Source organism: Otolemur garnettii, unplaced genomic scaffold (genome assembly GCF_000181295.1).
Source record: "Otolemur garnettii isolate 467f Iridium unplaced genomic scaffold, OtoGar3 scaffold00008, whole genome shotgun sequence".
Taxonomy (NCBI): Eukaryota; Metazoa; Chordata; class Mammalia; order Primates; family Galagidae; genus Otolemur; species Otolemur garnettii.
In genome coordinates, this window is record NW_003852403.1 from 36,819,549 (window position 1) to 36,839,414 (window position 19,866).

At 33.2% G+C, this 19,866-nt stretch overlaps 1 protein-coding gene across 1 annotated transcript in view; it reads left to right on the forward strand.

Annotated features, from left to right (window-relative positions):
- HECTD2 (HECT domain E3 ubiquitin protein ligase 2) overlaps positions 1–18,017 on the forward strand; it is a 62,542-nt gene extending 44,525 nt beyond the window's left edge. Inside the window, exons 11-20 of the mRNA XM_012801328.1 lie at positions 42–149; positions 1,011–1,143; positions 2,208–2,296; positions 6,004–6,162; positions 7,257–7,331; positions 8,039–8,126; positions 8,211–8,317; positions 11,041–11,156; positions 11,730–11,873; positions 15,524–18,017. Coding sequence (XP_012656782.1) covers positions 42–149; positions 1,011–1,143; positions 2,208–2,296; positions 6,004–6,162; positions 7,257–7,331; positions 8,039–8,126; positions 8,211–8,317; positions 11,041–11,156; positions 11,730–11,873; positions 15,524–15,644 — 1,140 coding nt within the window. The 3' untranslated portion in view covers positions 15,645–18,017. The remainder of the gene's footprint in view (positions 1–41; positions 150–1,010; positions 1,144–2,207; positions 2,297–6,003; positions 6,163–7,256; positions 7,332–8,038; positions 8,127–8,210; positions 8,318–11,040; positions 11,157–11,729; positions 11,874–15,523) is intronic.
- Positions 18,018–19,866: the final 1,849 nt, after the last annotated feature.

Sequence of the window (19,866 nt, forward strand, 5' to 3'; positions counted from 1 at the left end):
TTTAAGTAAAAGTGAAAATGTTTACTTTCTTATTTAATTAGCAAAGTCTGGTGGATAAAGTATCTCGAAGACAGAGACCTGATATGAATATGTTATTTCTAAATATGAAAGTAAGGCGGACACATCTGGTTAGCGATTCACTTGATGAGGTATAATTTATTCCCAAAGTGATTGATTAAAACTTTAAATAAATTCTACAATATGATTTGTTATTAAAATTTTAGTAAGCCTTTTTTTCTCTATGCCAGTAAGTGTGCTTCCTTACGTTTTGATACTATAGACAATCAGTTCTGTAGTCATAATTAGGTCTTACATTCATTTCTTTCTTATATGTTTATCAGTGGTTTGTTGTTAATTCCCCATAAAAGAATTCATGTAAAACACTTAAACGAGTAATTTATGTTTCTTAGTATGTAACTTGGATTCTAGACCCACCTTTATTACTACTTAAGTGTGTAGTAAGTTATTTTAACTTCTCCAGGCCTGAGATTACTTATCCATGAAGTTAGAGGTCTGTCCTATAGGGTATATTGGGCCTATTCAGTTTCAAACATATTTTGACTGCTTGTTCATGTATAGAGCTTCCTGCATGTACAGTGTTTCAGATGGATCTTCATATGGCTATTAGAAGATAATGGCTGATTTAGCTATGTGATTTTTAAGGTTAGTGTTAAAGGACAATTTTAAAAAATGCAATCAATTATTGTATATTTTGTCTGCTAAATTAAAATTTTGGAGGCAATATGATACCAGCAGACAGTAACCTTGGGCAAGGTAGTACCTGACCTCTCTAATTCTGTTTCCCAATCTACAAAACAAACATAGTAAACACCTAACTGACACAGTGTCTAGCAAATTTATTGGGTGGGTGGGTGGATGGATGGATGGGTGGTGGTTTGTGACTTTGTAAGTAAGATAAAAAGATTGAGCAACACATTCCCAGAATTTAAAACATTAATTCCTTTTTCACTGCTCTTTGTTGTCCTTTCCTATATAATGCCTTCAAATAGTTAACCCGGAAAAGAGCAGATTTGAAAAAGAAGTTGAAAGTTACATTTGTAGGGGAAGCTGGTTTGGATATGGGTGGCTTGACTAAAGAATGGTTCCTTCTTCTAATTCGCCAAATTTTTCATCCAGATTATGGTGAGTATTTAACTTTTATGAAAAATGTTTCCTTATAATTGTTAGATCAAGTACTTACCCTTATTTTTGATCTCTATGATTTTACAGATTTTTTTTTTTTTTTTTGGCCATAGCCGGGTTTGAACCCACCACCTCCAGTATATGGGGCTGGCATCCTACTCCTTTGAGCCACAGGCGCCGCCCAATTTTACAGAATTTTTGTCAACCATAAATGTTGAATAATTGTTTAAGGACTATTATTTGAGTTTTAAAAACTGTTTGACCAAATCAGTGATTGAAATGTTAATTATCTTGGTGAAAATCCTAAGTAAAATGACTTTCAAGACTGAAAGTAAGCATTTGTGAGGAAATATCCAGATCTTTTCTGAATAAATGCATGAAAATTGCCATTGAAAAAAAGAACATTTAAAATTAAAAAATAAAACTACAGTGTGCCTTATAGTAGTATTTGAAGTTTTGTCATTAAATAATGAGTCATTTTAATGATAAGAATTCATGAAATAATTTTTAAGAAAAAGTAAGCCTGTGAAATTTTAATTTGACTTTATTTAGAGAAAGCACCTACATAATTCTGTTTTTCTGTATTTACATATGGGTGCTTAAAAATTTTATATATGTGTGTGTATGTATATTCATGTCTGTGTGTATATATATCTACATAATGTTTCTGATGATGGGAAGTAGAGATGACAAGGATAAATTGAAATCTCCAAGTAATTCTCAGAATTAATTTTGATCACAACAGATAAACTATAGTTTTTATAAAGTTTGATTAGTTTAGTTCCTATCTTTTTACCCCCATTTCTTCTACCTTTGGTTCAGGATACCAATGAACAATAAAATGTTCTCTCTATATATTTAATATATATTTATATCTGCTGAGATTTATAAATATGTGGTTCCTTAAAAAAATCTGTGAAATTTTTAACATGAAAGGTGGTTTGTAACAGAATTATTACTGAAATGATTTGCTTCTAATAGATGTCATGTGCATTTTTACACTTTGATTTTTTTAAAAAATCAGTCATTTTAATAATAAAATTATGTGGGGGTTTTTTTTTCAGGCATGTTTACATATCACAAGGATTCACACTGCCATTGGTTTAGCAGCTTTAAATGTGATAACTATTCTGAATTCCGATTGGTTGGAATTGTATCCTTTAAACTTTCCACTAGGAGGTGCTAAGAGACCAGAAATTGCATAAGATTTTATCTGTATTTAAGAAAATTATCATTTTTAATTATCTTATTTATCCAAATTAAACATTTTTGTCAAATTTAATAATATGTTTTCAGTACTCTTTATTACATGTAATATCACAGCTATATTATATCAGTAGTTTAATTAGTAAAAGGAATGGTTGAGTTTTGATTTTTTTTGGAAATCTTATCTCAAAATAAAAATGGTTATTCCTAATTTACATTTAATCAAAGTTACCAGAAATTAAGGCATTTTTTAAAAATCAAGGTATTTTTCATTTATAGTAAAGTATTTTTCTGTTCTTCGACTTTGTGTTTTTTTCACTCAATTTATCTAATTGAAATTGGGGAAATAGCATGCCCCCAAATCCTGAAACATGAAGGAGGTACCCATAAAAATTGAAAACAGAATGGAATGAGAAGATTTAAAACGTGTATAGAACTATTTTGTAGTGTTTTCTAAATTTTATAAATCCATTTGCCATCCTCTGATCCCTATCAGGTGTGTCACGAAGGGCATTTCTGCATTGGGTGAGAGATTGTACAAGAAAATACCTTCTACATCAGCTTCTTAAATTCTAAGAAATATAATTGTAGAAGAAAGGAAGATTAAATAAATGAGTAGTCAGTAGAGATGAACAGGTTTAAAGAGGAAGGGAAAATTCCACCTGTAAGAAGCTTACCGTCTAAATGGACAGATGACCACCAAAGCCGAGTCATCTGTTCTCAGAGTCTAGTGACCTTATCACATTAAGTACTAGGGAGTTCAGAGAAGAAAATGGTGCAGTGTATTTCTTCCAGAGAAAGTAGAAATTTAAGAAGTACAAATTACATTTGATTAACACAGGGATAGAGAGATTGGGACATTACAGGCTGAATTGTGCCAGACTTGTTACAGAGAAATGAGCACATTGAGAGTTATGGAAGATACCATCAGAAAAAATTGAAAGCCATCTTATGGAGGGCTTTAAATGCCTGTCTTTGTGACATTTGTTGTAATAAATTCTGAGAAATGTATGTGGAAGTTGAGAGACTGGATGAAAGAAAAGATAATAAGAACAAAATCACACATTGAGATAGTAAACTTAATTTGAAATTTTGATTATATTGTCATATCTAAAGGTCCAAAGGCTAAACTCCACAATGTAGAAAGACAGTTTAGTCTCAGCGCCCATAGCATAGTCATTACGGCGGCCAGCCACATGCACCAAGGGTGGCGGGTTCCAGCCTGGCCTGGGCCTGCTAAACAACAATAACTGCAACAACAACAACAACAACAAAAATGGCCAGGCATCGTGGCAGGCGCCTGTGATCCCAGCTACTCGAGAGGCTGAGGCGAGAGAATTGCTTAAGCCCAAGAGTTTGAGGTTGCTGTGAGCTGTGATAGCACAGCACTCTACTGAGGGCAACATAGTGAGACTCTGTCTCAAAAAAAAAGAAGAAGAACACTTTAACAATTCTTAGAGTCCTGGTTTCTATTCTGTTATCTGCAGTATTTGTTGAGTATTTCAACTTCAGTGAATGCCCCAGTGATTGATGCTTCTAAATATACTATACCTATTTAAATTTCCTGACATATATGTTTGTCATGCTTTATATTCTTATATTACAATTTAGATTTGGGTGATATTTTAACTCTCTGATATTTATACCACAATGTTAAATATTTTTTAGTTATCACAGTTTTAAGGTGGTACTGTGTATAAAATTATGAATTTGCTAATTGTTTATTTTGTAATAGTTTCTATTCAATCATTAACCCAAAGAGCATATTAAACATATTTACATGTTGCATATGTCAAGTTAAACAAATATAAAAGTTATAACTGCTGCTATCTCATTATGCATATTGATTACACAGACACATATAAATCCTATAGAAATCAAAATCGAAGCCCTAAAAAGCAAACTATATATGTGGTATATAGGAAAAATATGAGATAATAGTAGACTGTGGTCATGTAAGGAATCGAGAATTGAAAATTGAGAAGTAACAGGGACAATCATTGGGAAAATACAGTTGGTTGCATACACATCTCCAGTTTTAAAATTTTAGGACCAAAGATGGGTTGTTCTAGTACAGCAGTTCTCAACCTGTGGGTCACAACCCCCACAGGAACTGTATTAAAGGGTCGCAGCATTGGGAAGGTTGAGAACCACTGTTCTAGTAGTTCTGACAATATCGGGTTTGTAACACAATTATTTTTAAGTATGAGAAGGCCTTGAAGTTTACAAGAAATGTTGTAGTAAAACCTACAATAATTGTTGTAAAATATTTTGCAGATTACTTGACGAGCCATAATGTAATAATGTTTTAAAAGTAGAATTACCAAAAAGGGCATTGGAACTAAGAGTAGGGGCAATAATACAGTATAGTTCAAGGTTTTCAAACTCTGCTCCACATACCACATTAGTGGCTCCACCAGAAAATTTACCCCATCCCCAGCCCTGCTTCATCGAGCAGGTTGCTGTAGTGTGAAATGAAATGTTGTGTTTCTGTATGTGGGTATACCCTGTAACAAATCCTGGGAGCCTATCTTCTCATCTGTAAAAAACCTACTTTTAGGGTTATAATATTTAAATATTTTTATAAAAAATTCTTAAAACTTGTCACTGTAATGATCACAAATGGTAACTATAATAGTATTGTGGTTATCATTGTTTTAATTACATAAGTATGTTAGAATATATCTTCAGTGTCTGTCCCTTTGAACACACCGTTCAGTCTAGTTTACATGCTTTACCTATAAAATAGCATCCCTGTCTTTTCAGTTATTAGCAGCCTGCCTTCTGCCTCAGCAAATTGAAATATTGGCAGTCTTCCAGTTTTTTAAAAATTGTTTTTAGTAATTTCTCCAGCCCACATGTTTGGATTGCCTCTTGAGTCTATACAATGAATTTCTATACAATGAATTACTTCCTTAATAACTTTATTTAATAATTGACAGTTGAAATATGGGGAAATTTGATCTAAAGTCTCTCAGCAAATGGATAAGTTATATTCTGCCATATAACTGATAAAAATGGGCAAAATGTATAAATATAACTGACATCTGTAGCTTATCAACTTTCAACACTTTTAAGTAAACACCAAATAACAAAAGCCTTTCAAGCTTTTTTGTAGGAAGTTACTTATTAGTTTATCAAAAATATATGCATGTTTATTCAATTATCCTATACATTTATTCTGTTTAGGTGTTTAGCTCTTTTTTATATAGTTTATATTAATTTTAAATTAACTAAAATGACTATCTCCAAAACCAATAATGTATTCTACAGTGAGTTCTATAGAATAAACAGCTGTTGCTGCTTATAAAATTGCCAATTCCTTTATTTATAGTTAGAAAATATTTTTTATATGTTAAATAATTTACAGAAATGTTGTAAGTTGCTATCGTGATTTTAGATAAACTTTTCTAGGGAAATTATTAAATACTATCAACTGAACCATTCCTTTTACATAACTTTTGGTAATCAACAAATTATTTTATGTAAAATAAAGGAAAAATAAATGAAAGAGAAGAAAGGAACTATTGTGAGACCAATGAGAAAATCAGTGTTAAATCTGAAAGAAGTGTGTGAGAAATAGCCTGAGGTATAATTCAAAACTCACTTGTTGTCATGGACTTTATGTTAATGCTTAACATTTAGTATGCATAGCTTATGGGACTAGCTGTTTATAACAGCATCACCTTGGATATTCGTTTCCCTCCTTGCTGTTACAAGAAATTATTGAGCCCTCCCATCGTTCCTAGTGATCAAAATATACCCGTAGGCATCTGCAGTGTTACCATTGACGACTTATGTCAAATTATGCCTGTAAGTATGAACTTACAAAATGTATCCTTAATGCTAAATCATCTTCCTTCTACCTGCATAGTCTCTGTCCTCCTAATGCTATTCTTTCTTTCAAGTGTGACTTTTCTCTACCTTTATAACTCATCTCCTTTTTCATCTAGCTTTGTCATTCCTGAGAGAGACATGTCACCCCCTTTCCAGCATTTCTAAGCTCTTACGGCACAGTCCAACAGACTTTGAAGTCAGAGAGGCAATGATTTGAATCCAGATTCTTCTACTTATTAGCTCTGTGAACTTGGATAAGTTGTTTAATCTTTCTGATCTCAAGTTTTTTTAATGTGAACAATGGGATAGTTTTTATTAACAATTAAAACGAATGATGGCATACCAAGTCTATGCTTGCCTAGATTTATATGATATTTCCTGGTTTTAATGAAATAGAAAACTTAGTATGTAAAGTATTTTAAATCATTCTGACTGTGCTATTGTTTATCTTTTCTCTAAATTAAAATAAAACTTCAATTTTTTCATACAACTTGAAAAGTTTTGGAAATATTAAGTCAGTTTTTTTATTTTTAAATTCTTATTCATGGATAACATAGGTTATAACATAGTATAAGAAAATACTTTTTCCAGTATTCTCAAATTTTTCTTGGGAGGGGAGGGCACTTTAACTGAAATACAAAAACCACTTAGCAGGTATGAACTGTGTGTTTTATGTTTAAAAATGAATCATAAAACATTAGCATATTTTTCTAAGAATATAAATTGAAAGTGGGAAGTCTTTCTTAAACTTATGTGGCAGATAATGAATTATGATGAAAACTATATTAGAGTCTTAGCTTGCTGCCTAAGAATAGGCCTCCAAAGTTATGCCTCTGTGGTTTGAACTGGATAGTTTCCTCTTTTGTGACCTATAATGAATTTTTCTAAGCCTCTGGATAACAGAAATGATTAACCATTTTATGCCCTGGAAAATACATCTCAACACCAACCTTTATTTTGAAATTTGAGTTTGTCTACTCTTTATCTCACATATAAGTAAACTATAGTTTAACTATTTTAGGAAAATGCTATTTGATTTTAAAAGGCATATAATAGGTTTCTTTTTATAGGAGTTGGCCCATGGATTAACTGAGCTTTTATCATACGAAGGCAATGTTGAAGAAGATTTCTATTCAACATTCCAGGTACTAGTAGGGGTAAATAGATATCTGCTGACCATATAACTCATACATGAAAAATGCCATTTGCTATTAAACATCCACTGTTAGAAAAGATGTATAAGTATTAACCAACATATACAAGTCCTTGACTTAAAAGGATGTTAACTTGATAAAGTAGAGATGGTGAAGCAGACACATTTACATCAGCAGTTGATGAATCTGCTTACAGAAATTCACCAAAGGTAAAGGTACTCTGTTAAGCAATTACATGTGCCCTTGACTCAGTTATGTTCTCAGAGCTTTTTAGTTTCTAAAAATAAGCCTCTCTTATAGCTTCAACCCTGAGTAGAAACTAATGGGTCAGACCAAAACTCTCATTTCCACTCCTCTTAACAATAGTGGGGGGATAAAAATTATAGTGATCCACATAGCTCCTAAGACTTGAGTATTATTATTAAATATCTTGATGGCCACCCAGGGTTTGTAGATGGCATTAAAGTGTTTAACTGTTGAACAGACAGGCTTAAGTTAAGGCACTGTTCTACCCTGTAATGCTTTTATGACACCTCTTTGTTAATGCAAATATCCTAAGAGCTTAGTCTTTCTACAGTTTGTGTGTTTAGAAGGGAGAGGAAAAATCCTGTTCTTTTTAAATTTTACAAACCTGTTCACTGAATCCTGTTGTTATATACTCCATACCAATATATGTGTGTGATGGCATCTCCCATCAGGTTTTCCAAGAAGAATTTGGAATCATTAAGTCCTATAATTTAAAGCCAGGTGGTGATAAAATTCCAGTTACCAAACAAAATAGGAAAGGTAAGTTAATACCATTTTTAATTAAAATGAATTCGTATTTATCATTTACTTTTACTATTTAACACACATAAAATTGCTTTTCAGAATATGTACAGCTTTATATTGACTTCCTTCTCAACAAATCCATCTATAAGCAGTTCTCTGCATTTTATTATGGATTTCATAGTGTGTGTGCTTCAAATGCCCTAATGGTGAGTTTAAAACTTTAAATTGAGTTTTCAATTGGGTTTCATAATACTATTAGGTCATTAAATCTAAAATGTCCAGTTCTGAATCAGTATATTGTGTCTCAAACAAGAAGCAGTACAATTAATCAAAGAACACGCCTAATCTGTCAACACTGGCCATCTTAGCAGTAGTTTGTTTATAACAACAGTGAGGAAGCTGCAGAGTGAGTGGCAATGAAATCACAAGAAATGTTTTCCATAGTTGGTTGAGAATTTAATATTTTTCCTTGTAGCAAGTGATCCAAAATTTGGATGTGGTGGTAGTTAGGTGATGCAAGGTCTGGTGAATACAATGGGTGACAGTTTCCAAGTCCAGCTTCTATAGTTTAAGCAGCATTGTTTATGTGACATGTGGTCAAGTGTTATTTGCTAGAGGTTTGGCCTGTCTCTGTTACCAGTCTCAGGTGTTTATTGGTCAGCATCTTCATCATGTTGGCCAGTCTGTTGTAGTAGATAGCTGCTGTAATCACTTGACCACATTTCATGATACTGTAGGGGGTAGTACTAATGCTGGACCACCAAGCAGACATCATTTGTTTTTTGTTGTTTTTTTAATGACTATTCAGTTTTGGAGTGTGTTTCAGAATTTCATCTTTATCCAACCATTGTGCCTAACACTTGCAATTATCAAAAAGAATCTATTTTCATCATATGTAACAGTACAGTGTAGAAATGGTTTGCCTTTATGAAGTGACAGCAAGGAAGGGCAAGCTTTGAGAAGCTTTCTGACACTCATTGAATTAATGCAAAACCCATCTATTCAGCCTCTTTACCTTGCTGATTTGTTTCAAATGGTCCAGTGCTGTTGGAATAGTAATGTCGAAACCTGCTGATTCACGCATAGGTTGAGATGGATCTGCTTCCACTTCAGCTTTCAGCTCCTCATTATCTACCTTGGTCTCAGGTCGCCCACATGGCTCATTTTCAAGATTAAAATCACTGGAACAGACCGTCTCAAACCATTAACATACTGTGCATTCATTAAGCACATCTTTCCCACTTCATTAATATTTCAAGCTGCCCACCCTGCCTTGGCGCCACTATGGAACTCATATTTAAAAATAACATGAATGTTTGACTTATTCATGGTTTCTCTAAAAAACTTTGCTCTAAAAACTTTTTTGAAAGATAATTACAAGCCAAAACATATGTTAAAGAATGAGGATGTGCCTTCATGCTACAAAAAAAGTATAAAAGTGAATGTCAGAGGTACCAACTGCCAAACTTAGTGCTTTTGAAAATCAGACATTTCATACTTAATAACCTAGTATAATGGTGACCAAAAATTTTAAAATATTTTAGTAGATAAGCTTTTAAAATAGAAAATGTTTTTTACTTTTTAAAAACTAAGCTAGAAATAAAAATAGTTCTTTTATTTCAGCCTTAATTCTCTAGAATTCACTGGGAGAAAAAAAAAAAACAGTTTATTTTTCTCTCCCCTTCTGCTATGCCTTTGAGAGCTTTAAAAACTTTCCCCAGGTAGAATGGATAAAGAGATCAATGAACTCATTGCTAGGGGACAAGACACCAAAAAACAGGGTTAATATGTAGCTTCTGAGAAAAAAACATAACTCTTTACTGATTAAGGAACACACATGTATGTATAACTGCTTCCTGCTACTTTAAAGGTCCCTCAACAGTCCCCAGTTACATTGTACCCATATGAAGCAGTTTATCTTCAGAGAGTCATGGTGGACTTGAGTTGGAGTGACTTGTCTTAGCCATGTGAATATGGGTCAGCTGCTATTTAGAATACCATGTTGGGAATATCATGTGGTTGCCTTTATCCCAGCTACCAGGGCCTACTCCATCAGGCCCTTATATATCCCCTTAGTTTTATTATGAGGGATTGTAATAAGGTCTTTCATTTGAACTATTTTTCATGAGAGAAAGAAAATGGACTATAGAGGTTACTTCAGGACAGAAGTAGGTACTTACAGTCTTCCCAGTGTTAGAGTAAACTTTGTAATTTGTTTTTGAAAGCACTTTTGAAAAAGAAGCACTTTATTGAGCTCTAAGTTTTGTCTATGACGCACTGGTAGTTATGGGGGTGGAGAGATGGAAAATAAGAATTAAATGGCACAGCATGGTCTATGTTTTTAAGAGCTATAATCTATTTCAGTAGAAAATTAACACACTTAAAAGGTTAAAAAACAAGCAAGAGATACAAACAGATTGTGCCCAAGTACCCAACCTCTACAGTGCACACCTGAGGTGTTATGGGATATCAGAAGGAGACAGGCAGATCAGCAGATCCTGGAGCTTCACACTGGGTCTTAGGGAAGAGTCATTTGCAGCTGTGTTAAGTCATTTGCTTGTTTTTCTGGCAAATTACTACTATTTTACAAGTTTTATAAACATTCAGAAGCAAAAATGTGTTATTACTTCAGTAAGAAAAATATAAGGAGAGATTTTTTCTTCATCAAGAATTGTTTGATTTTCTATAAGAGAAGTCATAATTTTGGGCAGTGCCTGTGGCTCAAAGGAGTAGGGTGCCGGCCCCATATTCCAGAGGTGGCAGGTTCAAACCTAGCCCCAGCCAAAAACTGCAAAAAAAAAAAAAAAAAAAAGAAAGAAAAAGGAAAATCATGATTTTTATGATTTGATTCAGTGAAAACAGTTCCAATTCCTTTTAAAACCACCATTTTAAAAATTATTATTCTTGATTTAAAAAAAATTATTGGCAGCTGCTTTGTCCAGAAGAGGTTGAAATTCTGGTCTGTGGAAGTCCTGAGCTGGATATGCATGCTCTGCAAAGAAGTACCCAGTATGACGGCTATGCAAAGACAGACTTAACCATCAGGTGAGCGCTCCCTACTGCTGGTAGTGGGGTTGTTGGAAAGGAGCAAAAGAAAATGTGGTTCTTTTCTTGGTGTAACTGAAAATCTTTGAGTTAAGTAAGTTATCTGAAATATTAGAGAGTCCCATACTATCTTATTTTATCTCTAAAAGTAGTATGAGAATATTAAATATGAAATTATTTAGAAATTTCCTTGGGAGAAAATTAGATAAATAAGTTTCTACAAGATTTCACTAAAAAAAATGACTTTAGTTCTAGAATTTCAAGGATGTTGTATTTATAAGTAGCATTTTAATAACTGTTGAAAGATAAGACTTGTAAACTGGAAATGAAAAATGACTTCCATACCTATCTACTGTTGAACTACGTAAATAATTTTATAAACCTATTATTTTATAATAATGTTGGTCAAAATTCTAATTTATGTATAAAAGTGCATCATTTCTTAATTTTATATTAAGGATATGATATATGTTTAAGAAAAGGTTTCTTCCTTAGACTTTCCTTTATATTACTTTATTATCCCCTAGGATTATGGTCAGGCATTTTATGTAAATTTCTCTTTGTGTTTTCTAGATACTTTTGGGAAGTTGTACTTGGATTTCCTCTTGATCTTCAAAAGAAGTTGCTACATTTTACTACAGGAAGTGACAGAGTACCTGTAGGAGGGATGGCTGACTTGAATTTTAAAATCTCAAAGAATGAAACTTCTACTAACTGGTAAATTTCTAATTTGTAATTTTATTTTTGTTCTATAGGTTATTGCTAATAATAATAATACATTTGGAATCAAAGGATATATTCAATATGAAGTTTTCATAGAAAAAACAGGGCCTTTAAATGATAAGAGACTTTAGCTGAAAGTTCTGTATTATTAGTTTTTGATACATGTTACATGGTCATTATGAAAGTTTTGAGATACACAAAAATCAAGAAACATAAATTCCATGTGGCAGAAACTAAGGAAGCCCTCCTAACAATCAATACTCATAAGCTGTGCAAGTTATAATTTGCACAAGTGAATCAGAAAGGATACCATTGATTATGCTTCATGGAAGTAAAATAATGGACCATAAGACAATCTGTCTCACACCGTTTGTCATGACCTATGTTAATACTGATAATTTGTTTCCATCAGCTTTTTACTTTGCTGGGTCTAATAAGTGCTTTATAATCTCTTTTAAAACCTAGCCTATTTTTGAGCATTAGGTTATCTAACCTTAATTTTACTTAAATTTATTTTTTTATTTTTAGGAAAAATAATAAGTTGGGGTTTCTTCTTCTTATGTGAGTTTTTTGTTTTATTTTGGATTTTAGTTATTAGAATAAGTATCAGAAGTACTTCTAGTATTATTAGTCTTTTTCTTTTTTTGGTTTTTCTGAGCATTTTTTAATTTTTTTAAAATTACCCTTTTTGTTTTTAATCTGAAGTGATAGTGATGATGGATTTAAGTTATTTTCTGGTAATGTCAATGAATTAATGTTGATCTGCATACTCCTTTTCCCAAATACTTGGTAATTTGTAAAGCTAATTGAAGTAGACACAACTTTGATAACAATTATTCTTTTCTCCTGCCCTATATATTGAATATTTCCTGAGTTCTATAAGTTCTTCCTTTCTTTTTAGAGCTAAAATCTGTTCTTTGCTTTCCCACTGCCAGCCATCACCCTGAAAAAGTTACTTTTTACCTCATTTCTAGCTCATTTAAATAGCCTCCTTACTGGTCCATCTGCTTAGATTCTTCCCTTTCTGATTGTTTTGTCCTGTTAAATTCATTTTCCTTAGCACTTTTTAAATCATGATATTTTGATCATGCCACCCTCCAGTTTAAGTTCTAGAATCTAGAGCCTATGATCCCAGCACTTTGGGAGGCTGAGGTGGGCGGATTGCCTGAGCTCATGAGTTCAAGACCACCCTGAGCTAGAGCAAGAACCCATCTCTAAAAAAAATAGCCAGCCGTTGTGGTGGGCACCTGTAGTCCCAACTACTCAGAAGGCTGAGGCAAAAGAATCACTTGAGCCCAAGAGTTAGAGGTTGCTGTGAGCTATGATGCCAGGGCACTCTACCAAGGGTGACAAAGTGAGACTTTGTCTCACAAAACAAAGAAAATTAAAATCTATAAAAAAAGCTCTAGCCTTTTCCCTAGAGACACTACCTACCAATTTTCATTTCTTCCCACACTTTAGACATCCAACTGTTTCACTATTCCCGTAAACGTGTTTTGTGCCTTTCTTCCTCCATAAGTTGAAATTGTTCCCTTTACATGTGACATATGCCTGCTACCAGTCCTGAAGACCCAATTTATTGTTGACTTTCTCTATAAAGTCAAAAATCATCATGCCTTTAGTGAGTTCCTCAAATATCCTATACAAGTGATATGATACTTATATTGCATTTTATGTCTTAGTCATTTTGTTCTTTAAGGCAAAGGTTATGTCTTATGTATCTCTGTACTCTCCAGGTAGCTACATAGTAAATGCCCACTGTTTCTTGAATGAATATTTAAGTTAACATCAAGATTATATTTAAAACACAAAACAGATATTTATGTACATATAAACTGAAGAAATTTCTGAACGGAATTTATAAGACCAAAAGTGAAAAAAATTCAAGAGAAGCGTTTTGAGATTACAAATGTTTGCTTAATAGAAATTAATTTTTTAGAATATTTTTATTAAAAATATTGCCAAAATTCAAAAAGGATAATCTGAGCAATCTATTTTAATACTAAAGTGCCATTACATCTAAACCTTTTTAATAATTTTTGTTATTATTTCAAGGATTATTTTGTGAGCTGACATGGCTTGGTAATGAATCTAGAGCAACTCTAGGACTCCCAATGGGAACCTCACACATGTTAAATATAGCCAACAATCAAAGATACGTGACATTTCAATCTGATGCAATAATGGGGAACCTCAAAAGACAAGGACAACAGCTGAAAAAGGAGTTTCCATTCCTCTAATAAGGCCCACCATTGACAATCCACTAGACTTTTGATAAGTAAGAATACTAAATCTTTACATATTAACAACACTGGTTTTGAGGTCAGGCTGATCTGGGTTTGAATATCGGGTCTACATCTTTACCAGCTCTATAGCTTTGAACAGATTGCTTAACCTGTATATTGCCATATCTGTTTTCCTCACCAGTAACATGAGAACAGTAACCACTTTTTAGGTTGTTTTGAGGCTTAGAGGAAACTACATATAAAAGCACTTAGCACAGTACTTCTCATAGACCAAGCCCTCAGTCAATGCTGATTCTAATAATTTATTTTGCATCTTTTTTTTTTTCTTTTTTGAGACAGTCCCATTTTGTTGCCCTTGGTAGAGTGCCATGGCATCATAGCTCACAGCAACATCCAACTCTTTGGCTCAAGCAACTATCTTGCCTCAGCCTCTTAACTAGCTGGGACTACAGGCTTTTTAGAGATGAGGTGTCTGTCTGGCTCAGGCTGGTCTGGAACTCCTGAGCTCAGGCAATCTACCCGCCTTGGCCTCCCACAGTAATTTTACATCTTTTAATACAAGGGGGCTTTCAAAGTTTAGTTTCTAATCATACAAACTTCTTTTAAAATGTTCTGTTTTTCTCTAGTGTAGTCCCTATTTTTATTTATTGACTTCTCTGACAGCTGTTCTGATGCTGTAGAGTTATAAAGACTGGAGGAAAGAGTATCTGGAGAAATCCTGAATGCAGACAACAGTCTCATGAGGGTTGGGGGAGTTGATGAAATGATTCAGAGGATAAGTCTTACCTATGCATCAAGGGCAGTAACATTAAAATTTAAAGTGTGGACATCTAGTTGCTCCAAAAATCCTCTTTTTATTATTTTTTGACATTAAAGACTAGAATATAATAACACTATATTATCTACCGCTCAGCTAGGTGATTTGTGTAGACAGCTCTTTTTAATCTTTTAAACAATCTGGTTGGATGTTTTACCCTATCATATTGCTGGGGAGACTTAGATTTGGAGATATTAAGCAATCAAGCAAGATCCCACAGCTTGTAAGTGGGGGAAGCAGTATTCAAATTCAGATCTAACTGACTCAAAAAAAATGCTTTTCAAATGAATATGTCATGAGAGCAGAGACAGTGACAGTCTTGTCTATAAACATAGTCTCAGTGTCTAGAATGGGGCCTGTTACATAGTTAGGTAGTCAATAAATATTCGTTCAACAAAGGAGTGGATGAGTCATCTCTTAGCATAGTAAAATAGATTTGAACATATGTGTCCTGGTATTATTTTAAAGTTGCTTAACAATCATTTTATGTGTGCTTTAAAACTTAGTATATGTGTGTGTGTGTGTGTGTGTGTGTGTATATATATATATATATTTTTTTTTTTTTTTAAATTTTTACTTAGGTTACCTGTGGCCCATACCTGCTTCAATCAACTTTGCCTTCCCCCTTACAAGAGCAAAAAAGACCTGAAACAGAAATTGATCATTGGAATTTCAAATTCAGAAGGTTTTGGACTGGAATAACCTAGAAGACTTGAAACATAATATTTTATATGTAGCATTCACTTCCCTCTTATTGTGCCTTTAATCTTTTCATGTTTCTGTCTCAAAACAGTTACACAAAACTCAATAACTTTAAAATACTGCATTTTTAAAACATTAAATATGAAGTATGTTCAGCAAAGGCATAATTTTCTAAAAACACAGATTGGTTGAGTGAGGAAAGGACTACATGGCAGAGAGAGGTATGGGTCTAGTCCCTCTTTTTACAGCACTTTATCACTCTCCGTAAGGGGTTTGTCACAAGTATTCCACTGGGAAAACAAAGCACAGCGAAGAATGCTTTATGACGTAGGGGAACCCAGTGACAGGTTGTGAGCTGTAGTGAAGCAAATAGCTACATTATCTTTACCAGAAGGCGTGTAGCCATATTTTCATAAAGAGGTAAACAGCAGTATAATTGCAAATGCAGTTTACAGGGTTTTTTGATATATACTGGATTTGGTCCTATAAGATTCTTTTCAACTGTTGCTAAAAAGCATGTAAATAAAATAAAAGCCTGAGAATAATGGGATTTTGATAGTGCCATTTATTGCTAAAGATTTATTTTTACAAAGTAAATTCAGGGTTTTAGATGTGTATACAGCTTTTACAAATCAATAAAGATGATTGTACAGGAGTATTTTCAGACTAATTGGGTTTGAGGTTATATTCTTTTAAGTATTGTTAGTCTGCATGCACATTGGCAGTAAACCAGTTACTTGAGTACCTTGTAATATTTATATAATGATCATTTCTTCTTAAGGGTCAAAGATATTAGAAAAGATATCAGATCTAACTAATCATTGAATTATGTCAACTACAAGCACAAAATAAAAGAACTGCTTTTATATATATTTTGATTGATGTACAAGAACTACATCTCCATTTTTTGATCTCTAGTTGTACTCAAACTAATTTGGGGGAAAGATAGGATAAGGTATTTGGCAAAAGTGAAAACTAATAACATTTGTGTCAAAATGATATAGCTTGGTATAAAAATAAAATCCAATATTTTGGACAAAATGTTTTTCACTGGATTCTGGATATAGTAAATTCAAAGTAACCTCTTTTTGGAGTTTCTATTAAAGTAGCATGTAAAAAGAAACTGCATTTTAAGTCAAATAGTAAATGGGCTTTTTTTAAGAAGCAGTTTTATTAGCATGTATAAATATTTCCAAATCAAGACTTCTCTACTATACTTTGACAGCTTTCCTTCAGAAAACTCTGAAGTTATATTTGCAATAATAATGAAACCAGCATTTAGTACCAGCATATATGGTTTATATGTAAATAATACTTCCCAAAATTTTTTCTGAGTTAGGCTCTTTTCTTGTTGCTATGCTTCCTGCACCCAACCAGCAGCGTTCTCCAAGGGTGGAGGAACTCATCAGCTTGTTCTCCAACAGTTGTGAAGCCAGCCCACCAGACTTTCAGGAAAAGGAGTTACTTTGTTTACCATTCTCTTTGAGACAGAAGTAACTCTGCGTTTATTATTTCAAGGGTGTTTCTCCTTAAAATCTTGGAAGGCCTCAGAGAGTTTAAAGGCATATTGGTTTGGTTTTGCTCTGTTCTTAACACATATGCAAATAAAACTGCTTCTCTCTTACACTGCTTGAACTAGAAAGTAAGCTGTTTAATGTAGGTTACTACTAATAAGCACAAAAGAATCATGTATTAGAAATCAGAGTTAAGTGTTTTAAATAAAATGTAAACAAAGTATTTGGTAGAGTTGAGTCATGGAAACATTGTGTTGGCTTGGTCTGCATGTTTAATGATGTGCTTGTATATGATAGCTATGTCACTTTTAAATAAGTACACAAGCAAGCCAAATTTTTAAATGACAAAGTCCATAAAGAACTGGAAAATTTTTGTTGTCTGCTGTTATAAAGTTGAAATTTGTAATCATTTATCACTAAATTACACATTGCCTTTATTTATTTATGCTCTGTTTTTAGTTTACAGTGTAATAATACCTCATTTAAAAAATAAAAACTACTGTTAAATTTTGTTAATTTAAATAGCTAGAAAATTCATGTAGTTACTTTTTATACATACATATATATAATCTGTTAATAAATTCTTGATTTTTGTATCTGCCACAGTAAATTAAAGCATTGCATAGTATTTATCAGTATTTACAAAATTTCCTGTCCTTTTTAAATCTTTGCTTAATCATATTTTTGTCTATATGATCAGAAGTTTTTAACTGTTCCCCTTTTTTGTATAAATCTGTATTGTATTAAGTTAACTTCTGGATGAAATTTTTCAAATATTAAAATTATATAGTCAGTCAGGCTTCGGTTCATTTTTTGAACACTAGGCAATTAAAAACATAGGTTTAAAATATTTTATAAATGCAAACTATTTCCATTATACCGCCTTTTCAATGTGTATTTAGAAAGATGGCTAACACATAGCTTCAAAAGATGGGATATTAAGTATAACCAACTTCAGTGTATATCCAATGTTTGGATGCTCACACAGGTAATCTACCAAGTAAATGTTTAATGCCAGTGGAGTACACTTAGAAGTGAACTAACTATGACATTTCATGGGCTGTAGCTAGATGACTTCAGCTCTGAAGTATTCCTCCCAAAATCAATTGTTTGACCTTTCTTCCCTTGTCCAATTTCTTAGCTTAGGGAAAAAAGAGTGATTATGAGAATATCGGAGAGAATGTTATGGGTGATTAATGGAAGAAGATAGGTAGCTGAATGGAAAACAAGACAAGGGTGGGTTTTCACAGGGGAGGACATAAGATCAGTTCACCCAGCTGGCCATATGTCCTCCAGTCCAGTGCTTGGGTTTTGGAGCCAGACTACCTGGGTTTACCATTTCCTAACTGTTTCCTTGGTTAAGTTCTCGGTGCCTCAGATTTCAAACAAATAGTTTTTTAAATGGAAATAATAAACCTACTTACATCATAGAACTGTAGGGAAAATTAAATAAATTATTGTGCAAAACCCACTGTGTCTGGCATATAGTAATCAATATGAAGTGATGCAAGACAAAGCACGGTGCTAATATGGTAACACCTGAGAACCACTGCTTCTGAAAGCTACTAGAGAAGCGGTTCTCAACCTGTGGGTTGCGACCCCGTTTTAACAATGAAAATACATTGCAGCATTAGGAAGGTTGAGAACCACTGTTAACTAGAGGGTTTTGGCTCTTGGGCACTGGGTTCAACCACAAGTTAAAGAAAACAGTGCTTTGTAGGTGTCAAAATTGTGTTAGGAAAATCTTTCTTATTCTAGAAATAGTGCTTTAAATTTTATCCTTATAGTTGTCTCACTGGGCAAGAGTTTTATTTTATTTATGATTTTAAGACTCTCACTCTGTCACCCTGGGCTGAGTGCTGTAACACTATCATAGCTCACAGCATCCTCAACCTCTTGGACTCAAGAGATCTTCTTGCCTCAGCCTCCCAGATAACTGGGACTAGCTGGGGTCGTGCCCACCACGACCCCAGCTAGTTTTTCTATTTTTAGGAGATGGTGTCTCAGTGTTGCTCATGCTAGTCTTGAACTCTTAGACTCAAGAAATCCACCCTCCTTGGCTTCCCAGAGTGCTAGGATTATAGGCGTGAGCCACCACATCAGCCTGGGCAAGAGTTTTAAACGCTATTTTATAGATGTGTAACAAGATATATAAGTTTAAATTTGAAAGCAAATAGTTTATTTTTAATTAAATCTTTTAAATATATAGAGAAATCTCAGATATTAACATAGTGAAAGACTCTATCCCCACACTCAGATCTCGAATGTTAACATTTTGCCAGATTTTTTTTAAATTAAAAATTACAGTAGAATTGAAGCCCCTTTTGTGCCCTTACCATTAACCCATAATTTAGGTGCGTCCTTCCCACACTATTTTTACATTTGTATTATAAATGTTCCAATCAGTAATGCTATGTATTATTGTTATAGTTACTTATATACTATCAACTTTTTTCACTCGATATTGTCTTTTCTAGATTTTTCCCTAATGATATATTTGAATATGATTCATTCGTTTTTTTTAATTTTTTTTTTACATATACAGGTGTTTATTAGGTTTCCACTTTTTACCTTTGGAAAATTAAAAAGGCTTAAAATTTAATAACAATAACAATGTTTAAGAAAATGACTAGAAACAAAAGCCTTGTAAAGAACAAACGAAGATAAATACATTCAAAAAAGAAATCAGATGATTGCTGTATCGAAAT